The following is an 18628-nucleotide window of genomic DNA, read 5'->3' as shown; positions in this document are numbered from 1 at the left end:
TTTTGTTTCAGTGTGATGGTGGCAGGGCACACATAACCTATGGTTCTTATATTTCATGTCGGCATTTTAGTACATTGTAATTAAAGTTTTTTATAAATATTTATATGTTTGCACAAAAAGGCAGGTAATTGGTGCCATTTGTTTGTCAAATGCTTTACAACTGATGTTATTGCAAAAGTGTGAACGTTTACAGCTATGTTTGGAAGACTGCAGTGACATACTAATGTGCAGAAGTTTATTCTCAACATACCACTTTTCTCTTTAGTTCCTCTGAACAGACCCACTCCATCAATTTATCTGTTCCTTGTCATTCACCTTCTCTTTTGTCCAACTTTGTCATTTACAGAGGCTATTACATAGTTATTGTGCCTTTGAAGAGGTCTCGTGGAAAGTTTATCAAACCATGGGAGAGTCCAGATGAAATGGAATTAGATGAGGTACTGTATATGGTTTGGGGTTTTTTCCTCGCCTTTATTAAAGAAGAAATCTTTCTCCTTTTAGGTAATTAACTCACCAGTTTTAAAAGTTTTGTCAGGATACTTTATATTTGTGTTAGCCTGTGGAGACTAAAACAAAAATTCAGATTACTTAAATGAGAAGACAGTAAAGACATTAAGTTGAAATAAAGAGCACAGTGTATTATATTTGTTGACACTAATATTTTACTCTTTTTTTCTATTCTAAAGAGTGATGCAAAAGTGCAGGAGGTGAAATGACTTGTCAGCAAAAGCTTAATCACCAACAATATGAACTGTAATAAAGGTCTGGTTCATTACAGGGGTGTTTACTAAGTCTGTAACAAATGCTAAATTGCAATTTGCACCTCAGTTTAACATTTGACCTTCTGGTGGTGTTTTTACACCATTGTCATATACTGTAATACTTCTAGTGAGACACAGCCTCCATTCCACCAACAGTTTGTGATCAGAAATAAATGCATGAACAAGGAAGGAAAGAGCAGCATTGTGTCATCGTCTGAAACTTTAAATGACCTTAATCCAAGGGGAAGAATTACTTTCATTTTAGAAATAAGCCCAGCAATGCTGGAAATCAATTCAGTATATAATTGATATAGTAATAATTACAGGAAATACAATATTCACCCCCATTTTCTGTTTTACTGAAGGACTTTATAGCTCGTGCAAACTTGTCCTTCTTCTTTCAGTCCGTAAAGCTGTAGTAATGCTAATTTTTGTGATTTTAAAACGCTTTCAAGGGCCCCCTATAAGAGACTTTTATAAAAAGCAGGTGATGGTGTTATTATTGTTCTCATTGTATCTGGCCAAGATTTTAGATAACATTTAAATGCTGTGGTACTTTGTACGTGTAATATGTCTGCAATTAAAAGACCAGAATCAGTTTTTTTCACTCCTGATAGTGTTCTTTTGACCTTATCAATTTATTTTTCTATTTTCTCTTGGTGGATTCAAGAGATTTATGTTACAGAGCTAACCTTACCATATGCTTCTCCATAACACAGTTACTGGGAAGTGTTGATCACCTGTGAGCAAGCATAAATGTTCTTTTCTCTCCTGCTATTGACAAAATGGATATAAATTTCAAATTTTGCCCCAAAATACAGGGAAAATAAATATCTTCACCAAACTAACAGTGTTGTAGAAAGTGTTCGAAATACAAATGGAATTATTTCAGTCCTTGTCACAACAACAGGTAAATCCTTAATCAGAATATTAAAAACAACTTTTCAGAGGAAGGCATGATGGCTAACTGATTCACCCCTATGTTTCTTCTTGACCAGTTTCATTTGTGTGATCATCTCTCTTCTTTCAATTGCAGCAATGCCTCACTTTGATCTATTAATTTCTTCCCTTTAAAAGAACTTTGACTGTAAATACCATCAGCTCATGATCATAGTCATAGGTGACATCAAATACAGTTAAACAGTAAAACTCTGACAGCCACATCTATACAGTAATGGAAACTGATTGAGTATTACCACCCACCTTTAACATCCAAAGGCTGTAGTCACATTCAGCAGCATTAATAGATTAAAGGATAGGTGCCAGATGACATTGAACTTTCTGGCAATTGAATTCTATGATTCCTGCTGATTCCCATAACAAAGGGTCATTTTAATCATCCTGCAAGTTGTGTTGCCTTAGTCGGTATAACAGATTGATAAAGAACATTTATTAATTCAGAAATATTTGCGTCAGGATGCATTGTTTCCCATCTCTATTGATATAATTGAGACCACATTGTAGAATTAATGATGGAAGAAATCAAATATGCATTGAGTGGAAAATGAAGTTATTTCTGATAAAGAACTGAATCCCTTGATATATCTTTTACAATTGCCACCAATACATATAGCAAGAGTTGAGCAGAGAAAAACATTAAAAGCAGGCAGCAACTGCATATCATTCTAACTCATTCAGGTTCTATTACTTAAAATATTGGTTTTCTTCCAGCTTTGGAAAGTATGTATTTTATCAAGTGTGCTGTTCCTGACAAGTTTGTGAACACAGTGCCACAATAAATACATGTGGAAAAAAATAATAACAATGACAACACCAACACCACACACACAAAAAGCAACCCAAAAAGCCAACAACAACAACAAGAAAAGCCCCCCCCAAAAAACACAACCCCCAAAAAACCCAACCCAAAAAAAAAACCAACCAAAAAAAAAAAAAACCCCACAAAAAAAAACACCCCCAAAAACAACAAAAAACCACTACTGTCTGGGGAAATAGTTCCTGATGATCAAGTGAGGATACTTGTACATATTTATATTTTTAGTATGGTCTCAGATATATGTCTGGTATCAGAATTGGTTGGGTAATAGATATTTCAAAGAACTATGTTGCAAATAGTTTTCATAGATTGTCAGAAGGAAAGTATTTGCTAATAACGCAGCTCTTGAGTATAACTCCATTACATAACTAAGCAGTCCAAAAAGACTCTTCAGCCTTATTGTAGTTGCCTAATCTACCTGCTCCTTGAACCTCAACTCTGAAAGAAACTAAGATAGTTTTAAAATAGCAGATAATGAACTAGATGTTTGGTATCTGAAAAAAAAATTATTAGAGATACAGTCCTTTTTTACTAACTCAAAATTTCTTTTTTTTAATATCATGAGGTTCAGTGACTTTAAATAGACACATCATGCAACCAAATGAAAAACAAAAAAATTATGATTTGCAGTAAGTATTACCTACTGGGATTATTTTATATCTGTAAGCAGTAAAACCTAAATAAAGGTTGCCATGTTAAGTCTTAAATGAATTCTGTAATTTTATTGAAATCTGTATAGTTTACAATAGGAGATAGATGAAGAAGTAATCATATTTGGCAACAACCCCATTTCCATATGAAACATTACTGAGGCTGGAGGTTCACCTGAGATCTACTCAGTCATGTGTAATCAATCTTACAAAGTTTTTATCTACACACAAACACACCTAAGTTAACTGGCCTTAGGTGATGTATAACCACCTTTGAAAAGTTTAACTAATTTTATTTGTCTCAGGCTAACTAACTTTTAGCGTTCATTGCCTAAACTCAGTTCCTGATCACTCTAATACTATACTTCATCATTCCATTTTCTTCCAATATGTATGTTTTCTGTTACTATTTCAAATGCAAGAAATTATCAAGATCAAACATTTTTCTTTGCCTCTCAATCTAATTTTGATTGCTGTACTCCTGCCGTACTTTGACATTTTATTATGAGTTATTTATAATCTAAATTGTAAATACACTGTAATCTGCAAACATATGATAAAGAACAATTAATTTAATTGAGGCAGACACACAACTTTAATTCCAGTGGAAGAGGTGCATGGAAGTATCAGTTACCCTCGGGGATAGCACAAGCCATACACCTCTACTAGAGCTGTTGTGTTTGTGGCTCCTGACTTTGGGCTAGCGTGCACTGTTACTACCCCAACACTTAGCTTCATGTTTTGGCAGACTTCCAGATAGCCAGTGCTCAGCCCTCTGCATAGGCATTGTTATAAAATTTGGCATCATACAGAAATAAGCTTTTCATAGTGCTTCCCTCAGCAGATCCTATCAGGGCTGATCTAACCTGGAACAAACTTTGATTGTTCTCTGCCTCATGTTCTGCATTTAGTAACTCTTCCCAGGGCATAGGAAGCTACCAACAGATGTGAGAGTCACCTTCAATAAAGTAACTAAATAGAAATCTCTTCAATATTACAGTTCTCTGCTGCCCTCATTTTTATACGACGCAAATAGACTCTAGCTGCTCATTAAACTGTTTAGGAAGAATGAAAGAGAAATATGGACTGCTGATTGGAATAGTGTCCTTGAGTAATGAATAATGATTTCTAGTCTCAAATTATGGCCAGTTCTTTTTTTGCTCAGGGGATCCATTGCACTGTACCAGCTTTTGTGTCATGGCATTGAAATTGATAGAAGTAACTGGATGTAAAATCTCTGCAACAGGGCACAGACACAGCATTAGAGCTGGAAAGCAGTTTATTGCATAGATGTTTGAAGGTATAACATCCAAATGCCCTCAGTATTAAGGAAGCCTGGATTCAAGTGGCACGACTTGCTTTCATATGTATCTGTAACCTTAAATTTAGTCAGTGAGAAGGGTTATCAAATTATTCAGTATTAAAAGCTCCTTTCTGAGTAGCAGAGTGAATATTATGTTGCTTTACATGCATTGCAATTGTTAATTGTGTAATTGCAAAATACAAGATACCATGACGGGAGACAAAAAGGTGTGGTCACCAAGCTAGGGCCTAAATAAAGAGTGCATTGAAGATGGTGAAGGGCCTTGAGGGGAAGCCATATGTGGAGTGGCTGAGATCACTTGGTTTATTCAGCCTGGAGGAGACGGAGGAGAGACTCCATTGCAGTTACAGCTTCCTTATGAGGGGAGGTGGAGGGGCAGGCACACATCTCTTCACTCAGTGGTGACCAGAGACAGGACCCGAGGGAGTGGTCTGAAGTTCTGTTAGGGGAGGGTTAGGATGGATATTAGGAAAAGAATCTTCACCCAGAGGGTGGTTGGGCACTGGAACAGCTCTCCAGGGAAGTGGTCACAGCACCAGCATGACAGAGTTCAGAGCTCTCAGGCACAGGGAATGACTCTTGGGACTGTCCTGTGCCGAGATAGGACTTGGACTCAATGATCCTTGAGGGTCTCTTCCAACTCAGCATATTCTGTGATTCCATGATTCTGTGGAGAACTTCCCTGACTAAACGTACTTTGAAATTAATATATGTAGTTAAGATTGGATTTTAGTATCTTTTTTCTTAATCTACTTCTCACTCCAGAGATTTGTCTCCTTCTCCTTCTCTAGAAATGAATTTTGCGCTAATCTGCTGTATTAGAAGCATTAGTGTGCTGAAAAGACTAAACTTCTTAGAAAAATTTGTGATTTAACTTTAAGACTACAGGACATTATGTAAGTTTCATAAGCAAAAAACAAAGGGAGTCACAAAGAAACCTTAGAAGTCATAGTTTATCACATAGGAGAAGTTCTGACTCCTTGTAATCAGATCAGACTAATTTTTGTGGAATACCAGTATATGTAAAGCAAAAAAAGGTATTGAAGAAACATTTGTCTGATTTAATAAGTAATTCATCAACAGATTATACTAGCTGAGATTAAGTTCCTTTATCAATAAGTGTATGTCTTCCAAGTTTGAGCCTAGCATCTAATCTTGTACTGATGTAAATTTTAGCTTTGTTTATCAGAAGAACTGATTCAGTCACCGTTCCTGGAGGTATTCAGAAAGATGTGTAGTTTTGGCGATTAGGTACATGGTTTAAGAGTGGACATGGCAGTGTTAGGTTAATGCCTGTGGCTGGAACCAGACTTAGAGGCCCTTTCCAATGCAATTGATTTATGATTCTATTCTATGACTCAATATAGAGATAGATGGATAGATAGATAGATAGATAGATAGATAGATAGATAGATAGATAGACAGATGATAGATAGATAATATGTAATATGTTATGTGTATTTATATGTCCCTAGAGAAAATAGATTGTTTTCTTATCCTCTCCCAACCTCCTCCTAGATGCAACAGTATCTCAAAATTGCTTTATGTTTGTAGTCTGAGCAGTGCAATTGCCTCCTTGTATTTTATCCTGACAAGAATGTCAAGAATTTGGAAGATTTTGCAATTGATTTAGTGATACTGATATATCCCATGAAATGTGGATAAATTGTTTTTTTGTAGTTCCTGGTCATGCATTAAATTTTCTCATTACACTGTCAATAAGTTACGTTAAAATTGTTTACAGTTATCGTTCTGTTCATGCTTGCTCTCTCTCTCCCCTCCCTTTCTTTTCCCTTCCTTCATTTTAAAGCTGCTTAAGGAGATAGCTAGGAAACGCAGAAGCATTCGTCTTGGGAGGGAAGTTGAATTAAAGCCATATATTGCAGCTCACTTTGAAGTTCTTCCCACGGAATTCACATTGGGGGATAAGAAGCATTATGGTGGATTTGAGAATAAGCAACTGCAGAGTGGTCAAGAATATGTCTTCTTTGTATTGGCTGTAATGGAGCACTCAGAATCTGTAAGTTAGTTCATGTTTTTCAATATCTAAATTACCTTACACAATCACGGAAGCATTTTTTCAACGTTTATTCCACTTCCCTAAAGCTTTGTTTTAATATTACATGTCAGAGCATCTTTAAAGTGAGTGTTTCCTTACTCAATGCACATTAATTCCTTGAGCTCTTCTGTTCTGCTTGCACCTTTGTGTATTACTTCAGTGTATAACTGAATCCTAAGAGTCAGCTTTTATTGACTGTGTCATGATCCTTTGAAAATTACATTGTGTACTATTTTTGACTATGGACACAGCTTCTGAGACATGATCTTTACAGCAGCATCTTTCTCTATGTATTTAAAAGAATTTAAAAGCTTTCTTTTGATGCTACCATTGAATAATGGTATAGGATATACAGGGTTCTTGTAAAGATCCATTGAACTAGAGACGTGCACAGCTACCCTCTTTAGCTACAGTCATTCCATAACAATTTTATCTGTAAATTGTTAGAAAGTTAGAAAATAATTCAGTAGTAGGGAAAATTCCTAAAAAAAGAAACCAACTAAAAAATGAGCTGTCATTTCCCTTTACACAGTTCATTTTGTAGTCACATCCCTTTATGCATGAATTAACCTAATGCATGTAATTTATTAAAAAAGAAGACAAAAAGACAGATGTAAGACTTTTGAAAGATGCAATACACATTAGCATTTTAACATACAGTGTGTAATACAGTATGTTTCTAATTTGTATCTTAACCTGACAGGTACATTTGCAGATTCAATCACTTGAAACTCCAACACCAATAATCTGAATTCTAGTCAAATGCTTGTGGTGTATAATGCCGCATTTGCTTTCTTGGTGTCAATGGAATGTGCCTACTTAGGCACAGTGAGGAGGTAGTTCCACTTTGAATACTTTTAGACACTTTAGCTTCATTTGAAAATAAAGTGCCTCCTGCAAGCTGTAACATAAATCAAAAGTTCTCTTTTCACTTTTTGACATGGGCTGCATAGACAGATAATTCTGAAGGTGTTGCATCACAAAGGTTCAGATTGGAGAAGGTAGACAGCTTTTTACTATAAATTAGAGGCCATAAATCTGTATGTCATAAATTACCTGTACTAAAATGGATCTTTTCAATATAAAGTACAGTTTCTTGTGGTTTTTATATTAATTAAGGTATAAATGACCTGAATGTATTGTTTTGTGTTGTTTCATCAGGATGAAAAAGCAGGAAGAAACTGGTTTGTAAACTGACACGTATAGCAAAATGTATATAGGGTCCTGCTCTTGAAAGACTTCAAAAGGCATTACTGAACTTAGGCTATCAATAAGACACTTCAGCATGCCATCTGAAACATTTATGTGCTTGAGTAGCGTGAGGTAGCCACAGACTGAGAAGAATTATTTAGGGGTGTCAGATTCAGCTTTCCATGACTTTCAATGCTCCAGTGTATCAGCTCCAGCATATTTAGCTGATTTTCTTCTAGCATTACAGGTTCTACAGATGTAACTTGAAAGGGACATTTTTCTTGATATTCAGATGTTACGTTTTACAGAAGGCTTCTTATTCAGAGAGCACAAAATTTCTCTCTTGATTGGTAGAATAGAGAGCTTGAATTAAAAAAGGTCATGGGAAGGTCTGAATTTGTTTAACTTAGTAAAATGGGAGCTGGAGAGCTGTGATTAAAATCTATAAATATGTTAAGAATGTCATCAAGAGGAAGAAAAAAATAAGATAAAATTTTAAAATAATAAATGAGTTTAATTTTTCATTAATACAAGATGGTTTAAAATTGAAAGTGAAGTCCTATTTATTGAAGAAATGGTAGTAAGTGTTTACACTGTTACCCTCAATATCCCTCTATATCTTTTTCCAGGCATTTTTGCCATCCACTCCAAAGGAAGAGGGGAAATACAAAAAGTTTCTTCTTGGAGCAATGAACCTTTTTTATTTCTTAAGAGTACTAAACCTGAGGGAAAAAAAAAAAAAAAATCAGTTTACTTGAGTGGCTCAGGAATGGAACGTGAAGACTCCCCAGTTTCCAGACCATGATCATAGGCGCAAAATATAGGGAGGTTTTGGTGCCAGATGCCAGGTGTAGTAAAATGCTATAATATAACTGGAGATTGTTGGCATGGGTGCTAGCTCAGTAACACAAAGTAAGTAAGTGCCTCAGCTTTTCCAGTCCTAATCCTGTCTCAAACCCAGACACTATCATAGCCCAGAGCCCAAACAGGGCCAAATGAAGTGTAAAAAAACATGTCTCCTTTGACAACACTTGTCCTGGCTTAGGGCATCTTTCAGAATGTGGTGCAAACATAAATGGAAGCTAATCTCTTCTCCCAGTTATCTTATTCTGTTTTAGCTGACATTTCTGATTTACCATGGAATCAAGTTTTTAAGTCTTTTGCAAGATCTGTTGTTCAAATCCTAGATGAAGACACACTAGCACAAACAGAAATATGTACAAACAATTTTGCACTTCTGACTTTACTGTAATTTAGACTTCTTAAAATGATCCAGTTTCAGCAGGCTGACTCTTCAGCCTCTCCAGTCTGTAATTTTAACTCTGTACTCAGCCACAGATGAAACATCTCAGGTCAGACAAGAATAAAAAAGAATTCTCTTTATCATGGGTTTTATCCTAGGCCAGCTGGCTTTACATCATGTAGTAAACCAAAGATTTTCAACAACCTCTGTTGGTTCATAATTTTATTTTAATCCTTATGAAACGCTGAGTGTTTAGCTTCCCTTTATATTCTACAATGGATTCTCCCATTTTTCAGTCTTAAGTTCAAGTTGTCTCCACCTTGTGTAGGTACATTCTGTCAGACAGTTTTTGACTGGTCAAAAACAGTACTGTCATTGCAAGACCCTTTTCAGAAAACCTCCTACATTCAGTCCCCTTTATTTTTATCTATAGCAGTCTTGTTATGTCTCAAGTACCCTTTCATATTCCGCAGGAACAAAGTGTTAAACCAGTATGAAACTAAAACAAAACCCAAAAATTGGTAACTGGTGGGCCATATTTCTCAGTGTCCTATTCAGTTTTTCATTCTCTCCTTAGGTTGCAAAGTATTCTGTGAGGACTGTGCTACATGATTTGTCTGCAGGTCATTTCTAATATGTGGAACACAAAATAAAAGTTATAATAACAACACACTGTTCAATTTTCAAGTTTATGTATTTCTTTCAAGAAAAATAGCATTTCCAGTTTGCTGTCCTCATTGCATCATTACCTTCTATACATTTATTTTAGATGTGGGATAGTTAACATATTAATTGCTTTCTGATTAAGAACTATTTTTATTTCTCCAGACCATGTATGCAACAAGCCCATATTCAGATCCTGTTGTGTCAATGGATCTTGATCCCCAACCAATTACAGACGAGGAAGAAGGCTTGATTTGGGTTGTTGGACCAGTTCTTGCAGTGGTGTTTATCATCTGTATTGTTATAGCTATACTTCTTTATAAAAGGTAGGTTTACCTTTTAGCTTTCTTGCAAGGTATGTCATTTCTCCTCTATATTGGTCACTTTGTAGTACTTGTTCCACACTGTATTTTTGCACTACAATCTTAACTGTCATTGCTTTGGAACATTTTGAAATTTATTAATGGCTTCCAGCATGCTGCACAAATTTTTGACTGAAAGTTTTCAATAATTACAGGTATATGAGTACATTTTTATGCTGATTATACTATATTAACACTATTGCATTTAAATGTTTTTTCCACTTTGCATACATTTGTATGCAAAGATACATTTGTATGCGAAGAAAGTAAATATGAGCTCGCACATAAATATGTATGGAATTTGCACATTTGACTTTTTAGAACTTGTTTATAGCTGTATAATAGTAATGCATTAGGGGTTACATTCAGCTTGTTGCTAAATGTGATTTTCATCTCCACTCAAGTAATTTGAATTTCAACTTTTGACAGTTGGCCTCAATTTGGCAATGTATCTATATGAATTTGGAGCTCTGATCTGAGAGATTAAAGAGACATCAAATAGCTGTTTTGTACTAATCTTGCAATGAGATCAAATTTCACTCATTCTTCTTTCACTCTCTATGACACAGATTTAGTTTTGCTATTACACAAAGGACTTCCCTTTGTCTTGCAACATATTCAGTGAATATGATCCCATAATTTATATGTAGCAGGCTTTTACAGTGCAAATGAGTTAACATGGGTCAAGATACTAAACCAAAACCAAAGAATAAAACTCAAAAAGGTTATTTTTAATCTTTGTATTTAATTCCTAGTACATTTTTGAAATATATTGATAAAGTAGATTAGAGGAATATTACAAAGCTGCTGCCAATTTATTAGGAGGGGGCACACTAGGGATAATTTTATAAAATTAAGTATGTCTTCTAAAACCAATGGCTATGAGGCTATTACGGGCATATAAATATTTAAATCTGAGCCTGTATGCTCTTTCCACATTTGGTGTCTCTGGTCAAATACCTCTTAAGTTTCATGAAGAGAGCTCTCTTCAGGTTTTGGAAAGAATTCTCTGTTTGGCAGTCAGTAACCACTCCAGAGTTAACTTCACCTTTTGATTCCGAATAGATATACACTTATAGAATGGTTTCAGGGCCAGAATCATGCAGCATCTGTTGCTTGCAAATACCATGTCTCCTGAATGTTTCTGGTAGTTCAGAAACGGTGTCTCAGCCCATCAAATTAGTTACCAACTCTGTTTTTGTCAGTCGCTTCAAAAACTGGTCATTGGAGATGTGCTAAAAGTGAAATACTCCTTTCTTCTAATTATTTTAAAAGCAAATCTTCTCCCATACTGCAAAAGAAATCTGAACACTAGTATATTAAGCAGATGTGCAACTACTTTGAGAGTTACTGATTTAGTTTATGGAACTAAAATAACAATCTTCTAGTCTATTACCAAAAAAAAAAAAAAAAAGAAAAGGGAATATTCCTCATATGAGCAGGTAAAATTTGCTCATCAGTAGTGTGAAGAGATTGTCGTTCACTAAGAATGGGGGACATGTTTACCATCTGTTATTTACTACTTGTACTGGAACTGTTTGGGCAACTGTCCATATGTATTTATTTATTTTTCTATTTTCAGCTGTTTACTCTAATTTGTTAAACTGCACCGATTTGGCAAATTACCTCCAAGAAATTATGACTGCAGTTTTAGCAGTCTGTGCTCCTCTATGAGCTTTTATTTCTGTAAAAATCTAGTATATAATAGGATATCTTTTCCAAGAGAAGTTAACCTGAATGCAAGTTTACTGCTAGATTTTGATAGATGTGCTGACTGTAGAAGAGCAGTGACAAGACAGTTGGGGTATTTAACATATTGCTTCAAGAAAACAGTGAAGTTTAATTTGTGAGTTAAATGGACCTAATGTGGCTACAGGAGTTGGATGAAATATATTAAAGAAACTGGCAAACAAGTAATGTTTGTGGATACAGAAAATTTTACAAGTATATATCTAGCCTATATTGGGGTATAAGTGCAGCAAGTATGATAGTGAGAAAAGAAAATTAAGGTAGAGGGCATCAGTCCAGGTATGAACATATATGCAAAAAAAAATTACAGATGATTTTGTTAAAGAATGTGCAGTGCAAAGAGGGTGACCGGTAAATGATTGTGTCTCCTGAAGTGCAAAGAGTAGTAACTCAAATAAAGGTCAACTATGTTTAATTCCCTTTGTCCATAGAAACCTTTTTGATCAGACTTGGACCACTAAGCTCATGATTTACAATACTACTTATACATTTAATTACAATCACAGAGAAATTACGACTGCAGTTTCCAAAAGAATAATTTTATGGGGAGAAGTCTTCCCCTGCTTTAAAACAGGCATTATTAGATAGTGTGGATAAGTTTCATGGGTCGGTTTGGAGTATATTAAACTGTTCCAAAGACAAGAAATGCATGTTTGAACTCTTTATTATTTGTTGTTAGGCTGTAAAAAGGTTATTGCCTCTGTATTTTCTTTTCCTAAAATCTGAAAGCAAAAGTATTTCATGGACAAGTTTTTGGATCATATATTAGAATATAACCAAAAGGTCATTCCAGTTTAGTAAGAAACAGTAATAGATGAGAACAATACTGAAGAGTATCTTTTCTTGTCATTGGTATTATAGCCAACACAGATTAGGCCAATTATGGAACATAATTCCATATCTATTTCATGGAATTTTACCATATTCCATACCAATTCTTCACACTCCTGTGTGCAGAAGAATCCATGGATTCACAGAATCAAAGGGCCATACCTCTGGAGTGTGTTTCACCTCAGCCCTGCTCAGAGCATGGTCACCTGCAGCAGTTTGCTCAGAGACAAAGTTTTGTATAGTGAAGAATGAAAAGCCAATTACCTGTTTGGGCAACTTGTTCTCATATTCAACTGTCCTCACAGTAAAACCTATTTTTTCCTGAGTTACACTTGACTATGTCTTGGCAAATGGAACTGACTTGGCCATTAACCAGTTCAGTGTTCTCTGTCCTTGCAGCAGTGAAACCACCCTGCAGTCATAGTAAACAGAGACACCTACTTTGTGGCAGATCTTTCCATCTATTAAACTTTATAAACAATCAAATCAAGAGATTCAAGTAAATTAAATAAATCTTGCTTCCTTTTTGGCCATCTTCTTGTTGACAAGAAAATAAATCTGTGTTCAAAGATGGAGTGTCTTACTCAGTGCAGTAAGATTTGTATCCAAAATCTCAAACAAAAGCAAAAATAGATAGATAGATAGATAGATAGATAGATAGATAGATAGATAGATAGATAGATAGATAGATAGATGGTATGTGTCCTCAAGGAAATGCCTAACCATTAGGAGGTCTGCTTGAGTCACAGTTTACATATATTTTATATGTTTGATACATGTTCAATTACATAGGATTAGGTTGATTAGGAACTTAATTAGTGAATGTTAAAGAGCTCTAGAAATTGTGTGGTGTTTCTCAGAAATAAACAAACTAGAGAGAAAAGCAATTGTCCCCATGATGCATCCTGTCATCTCATTCTCAGGTCTAGGGTGTATCTTTCTTTTTTTTTTTTTTCTTTTAACAAATTACTTTATGTGGATATTCCTTGTAGTTTTTAAGAAATCACAAAATCCCTGATTTCAGTTTTCCATTGACAAAGAGCAAAAGGTTCCTCATTCTAGATTTTTCCATATCTAAGGAAGTTAAAGCCATCTTGACAGACTTTGTATTATTTGCTTTTATCAAGTGCAGCTTTTTGATTTGGGTCAGAAGACTGTAGCTTAAACTTAAATCTTTTGAACACAGTAGCTCCAGCACTCTGAATCATAGCATCATGGATTAGTGTGGGTTGGAAAGGACCTTTAAAGGTCATCTAGTCCAACCCCTGGCCATAAGCAGGGACATTTTCATCTAGGTCAGGTTTCTCAGAGCCCCATCTACAGGACTTGAAAGTATCGAGGGATAGGGCATCCACCACCTCTCTGGGGAATCAAATTAAATTGTGCTTCATAGCCTTCATCATAAAAAAAATATGTTTTTTCTTCTGGCTAGTCTGAATCTACCCTCTTTCACTTCAAAACCATTACCCCTTGTCCTGTCATTATGGGCTCTACTATCCCCATCTTTCTTACAGGAAAGTCCCTTCAGGTACCAGAAGGATGCAAGAGAGTCTTCCAAAGCCTTCTCTTGTCCAGGCTGAACAATCCCAGTTTTCTCAGCCTTTCATGCTCCATCCCCCTGATCATCTTTGTGACCCTTTTCTAGATCTACTCCAACAGATCCATGTATTTTTTTTGCTGATGATCCCAATCCTGGATGCAGCACTCCAGATGGGGTCTCGCCAATGTGGAGTATAGAGGCAGAATCTCTTTCTTTGAATGCTGGTCCCCTGCTGAATCTTGAGCTATAAGAAGAAACATGCTTCCAAGAGAAAAAACCCCAGATGTTAAAAAGCACTGAAATGCAAAACAAGAAAATGGAAAATCTTAAGTGATGATGAAGAATTTTAAAGACTTTCTCATACTATGTGTGCAATGTGGTCATTGCAGAGTACAAGCTATTAAAATGTTTGTTGAACCCCTGTTTGTTATAATCAACACAGAGAAAGAGAGACACTATAGTTATAGTGTCTGTGTATAATAGAACACATTGGTGAGAGATAATAAATTATTTTTCCTGTTTACCTAAACTTTACAGTCATAGATCACTACAGATCTATACAGATCACAGTAGATCCCTAGTAATGGCATTCATTCTAAATCTAAAAAGGCGTGTAATACTTCATTGGAAAAAGATTTATGATTCCCTTTATTTCCAGGGTACTGTTAAAAATTTCTTGCTATTTTATTACCTGGTTTTATTAAATAGTTTTAGAAATTTTAATTTCTTTTTGTTACTATTTTTTAAATTTAGTGCAGGTCTTATGTGTGTCATAATTAAACCTTGTTGGTCACTTTATTTTCTCTTCCGCTTCTCCCTTTTTCTCCTTCCCATTCTGCCCTCCACTTTCATTTTTCCTCTCTTCCCTCCTCTCATCTCTATTCTCTCTAGAAAGTAAGAGGCAGCTACATCTCAGTGAGAAGTAATTTTTCAATGTAATGTTAAGATTACTTTCATGGCTCAAATTAAACACCCATTCCCCATTGTCTCACTGGTTAAAATTTGAAGTCTAATTTCTTGGCAGATAGAGGTGTATTTTTCAACAGAAGATTCACTTTGGACATGACCTTGGATCCTCCATTTATTCTGTAATTTCCAAGCATTGAATATTTTGATGAGCTGTCATAGCTTAATTTTGTTTAGTTACATATCTTTACTGCAAATCAAAATTTCTTGTATCTCCTGTTTTCATGATTATTCTCTGTGCTGCTGGTCAACTAACATTTCACCTTTTCTTCCCTCCTTGCTGCATTAAAATGGAGCAGTAAACCTGACAGGTGAGAAGTGAAAAATAATCACTCTTCATTTAATACAGAAAAGGAGAAAAAAGAAAAAAAAGCCATCATGATAATGATCTAAGACAAAGCATCTGTCAGTCTTAAGTGAATGTAGGCAGTAATCTGTCAATGAGAGCAAGTTCAAGATTTGCTATGTTATTTACAGTGCTGAAAAGCAGTGTAATACAAGCAGCAAATTTTCACTGAGGTTTTTTTATGTCTCCATGGGGTTAATTTTCAGGAGATAGCAGAGCCTGACAATGCTCATTTGATTTTATTTGTGTTTTAGTGCTGTGCAAGCAGTGGTTGTACACAATAATCAAAGTTCTTGAAGGAATCCATGGTTGTAGTTGAGGCATTAGCTGCTCTGAATCTTCATAATGTCCCATATACATAAACACTGACTTACAGTTCTACCAGTGACAATGATACAGTGATATATTTTTTCCTTTCTGGAATTTTTTCCCCCACCTATCTCAGAATCGTTGCATAATCCGGAAGAATTGAGATGTCTTCTACAGGCTGGAAAGATTAAAAAAACCACAATGTTCCTCCAATTAATAATTTGTAATAAACCATTGTTATTATATAAGTACTCTAAATATTCAGGTACATGATTGGAGGATATTTTAGTGGTTTTATTAGATTAATATGAAATTGCAGCCTGGTACTAACTTCCAAGTGGAAAAAAGTTAAATGAAGCTTGTCCCTGGACAGCTGCAGAAACTTAAGGATATTACAACTCCTAGACTTAAAGAGAAGGAAGTACAGGACACAAGACTTATTGAAAGCTATGTCACACATCTTCAGTAAGAAGGAAGAGCACTAGGGCCAAGTGCTACTGTGAAAGGAGTTTTCAATAGTCAAAATCAAAAGAAAGGAACCTCAATTGTGTTTATGTGTACTAATTTTGTTTTAAGAAGACGTAAAACAGAATAATCAGATTTAAATTTTTATTGCTTCACTAAAGAGAAGTTAATACATATGTTAAGGTGTGTGCTGGAGAGCAAGTGGAGTGTTTTTACAGTAAAACTTTTTCTTTTTTCCAGTACAACCATAGGACTAGGGACTTTCAAAATTTCAGGCGTATTTTTTCATAAGTTTTGGAATCTCAGAATATATCACCTGGTCTTCATTATTTCAAAAACAGCAAGAAATTGACTGGAGTAATGACAGATTTATCATTATGAGTCAATGAGGAAAAAAGAAAGTGTTATGTTAAAATAAATATTGGGCACCCGGAAAACACTGCTATCATTACTCTTAAAATAATCTCAGTTGTGTTTTCACAACATAACTCTTCCTCTGTTTGCTTCTTCATTTTATGTTACATAAAAAATAACAGCCCCATTGTGTTCTCATTCAGGACGACACAAATAACTTGTGAAGAAAGATTCCACTTCACATATAAAGATGCAGAGTGGTAGCTACTCTTCATGTAACACAGTTATCCATGTTTTACATCAGATACACACAGATAACAAAAGTCAGCTTTAGCAAAAATGTCATTGAGAACACACATGGATTCTGCTTCTCTCTAGAGAAAGGGAAACATAGGCAACATTCATTCTCTTTTATCTCTTTAATTCTGTCTGATTTTTTTTTTGTTTTATTTTCCTTCCTTTGCAGTAAAAGCATTGATTTGATTAGAAATATTCATACAGATCTAAGCCTTGAATATATGTAGACCTGATAAGACATATGAGGATGGCCTATTTCAGCTCTTCCAGAGATGAAACAGAGCAAATTCTTACATCCTAGAAAGTGAAAAGAATAGATGTCTTCTTAATTGGTGTCTTCTGTAATGTTCTTTCTCCTATTAAAAATACCTAAAGAATGCAAATTATTTTGTATAGCATGCAGAGCTATGTGTATAGGATAAGAAACATTTAATCACAGTAACTTGGGGTGGTCTAGCTCAAGAGATTGCTGCTTTTTTATAAAGGGATAAAAGTATAAGGTATAGCTAGGTAGCATTTAAAATCAGAGAATCGTCTGAATTTTTATAGGCTTAATGTTATAAAAGTAAAGTATTAGGATGACCAGAAGAATGTTCTGGAAGAGCAGTTTAGGGCAGAATGCAGCTATTTTCTCTCTGACCATTTTACCACTGCAAATTGTAGGTACCGTACCCACCACTTATGATTATATTACCTTTGCACTGCATCAAATACTTTTTCAGAAATAAACATCTTGCCTTTGGAATATAATGCCAAACATTATTTGGCACCTTTGTGAAGCTAATGTGTCTGTCTATGTGTATTCACCTTCTCCATGCAGGAAGAGGGCTGAATCTGATTCTAGGAAGAGCAGCATACCCAACAGCAAGGAGGTCCCCTCTCACCATCCCACAGATCCAGTGGAGCTGCGACGCCTTAACTTTCAAACTCCGGGTAAGAGACAACAATAACTCACTGAGACCTCTGTGATTGCAGCTGGTTACTGATGCTATTACAGAAAAGAAGCAGGGATTGTTTGGAAATACGTATTTTGATTGAGGGTTTGGGGGGGTGGTTTTTTTTGGTTTTTGCTGCAAAATATATTTGTTCATTAGCTTTTGAAATAATTAATTTCTATATTTTAAAAAAAGCCTGCTTGAAAAAAAAGTTTGAAGTTTGTAAAAAAAGCCCAAAGACACGTTTGCTGTATGGGTATGCTTTATTTGCTAAAATTCCAACTTAAACCTAACTATGCTAGAAAATGTTACTGGGAAATTACATCCCTCTGTTTATTAATGATATTTTTATGGACGCTTCTTTGAAAATAAGCTTCTCTTTTATCTACTGCATTATCAGGTAATATATCAACATCATTGTGAATTCTACTGGTTTGCAAATGTACAATACAGAAGGGAAATACATAACTAGATAGATGGTCTTGATGTTGAAAGTAAGGCTGTATGTTATGGTCAAGGAGGACATAATTATGTCAGTAGTTTGAGGTCAGAAGGAACACACTCTCAAATACCTAAATTTTTTTTTATTAATCACTGTTTTATTAAAGCTGTTTAATCTGATAGTAAAGAAGCACAAACAGAGAAATATTTAAATTAGTATTTTTACCACCTTTGCAGAAGTCAACTTTTACTTGAATTGGCTTTGTTTTGATTAAGTTTTGCCCCAGTAGACTTGTTTTCTACTGCAATATATTTGCATGGAGTCTGATGCTAATTAGATGCTAAATCTTCCTGAGCCTCTTGTT

At 35.2% G+C, this 18628-nt stretch overlaps 1 protein-coding gene across 50 annotated transcripts in view; it reads left to right on the top strand.

The window, feature by feature from the left end:
* The window catches only part of PTPRD (protein tyrosine phosphatase receptor type D), a 1168317-nt gene that overhangs the window by 1063375 nt on the left and 86314 nt on the right, over window positions 1–18628 (top strand). For 28 of the 50 annotated variants that reach the window (XM_074533114.1, XM_074533153.1, XM_074533152.1 and 25 more), the window contains 5 exons: window positions 347–437; window positions 6323–6532; window positions 9834–9994; window positions 15413–15427; window positions 17708–17820. In XM_074533114.1, the coding sequence (XP_074389215.1) occupies window positions 347–437; window positions 6323–6532; window positions 9834–9994; window positions 15413–15427; window positions 17708–17820 (590 nt within the window). The remainder of the gene's footprint in view (window positions 1–346; window positions 438–6322; window positions 6533–9833; window positions 9995–15412; window positions 15428–17707; window positions 17821–18628) is intronic. The other 22 variants (XM_074533146.1, XM_074533133.1, XM_074533144.1 and 19 more) reach the window with 2 other exon arrangements.

This window comes from Zonotrichia albicollis, chromosome Z, assembly GCF_047830755.1.
Source record: "Zonotrichia albicollis isolate bZonAlb1 chromosome Z, bZonAlb1.hap1, whole genome shotgun sequence".
NCBI classification, from domain to species: domain Eukaryota; kingdom Metazoa; phylum Chordata; class Aves; order Passeriformes; family Passerellidae; genus Zonotrichia; species Zonotrichia albicollis.
This window is presented reverse-complemented; position numbering and strand designations above follow the sequence as displayed.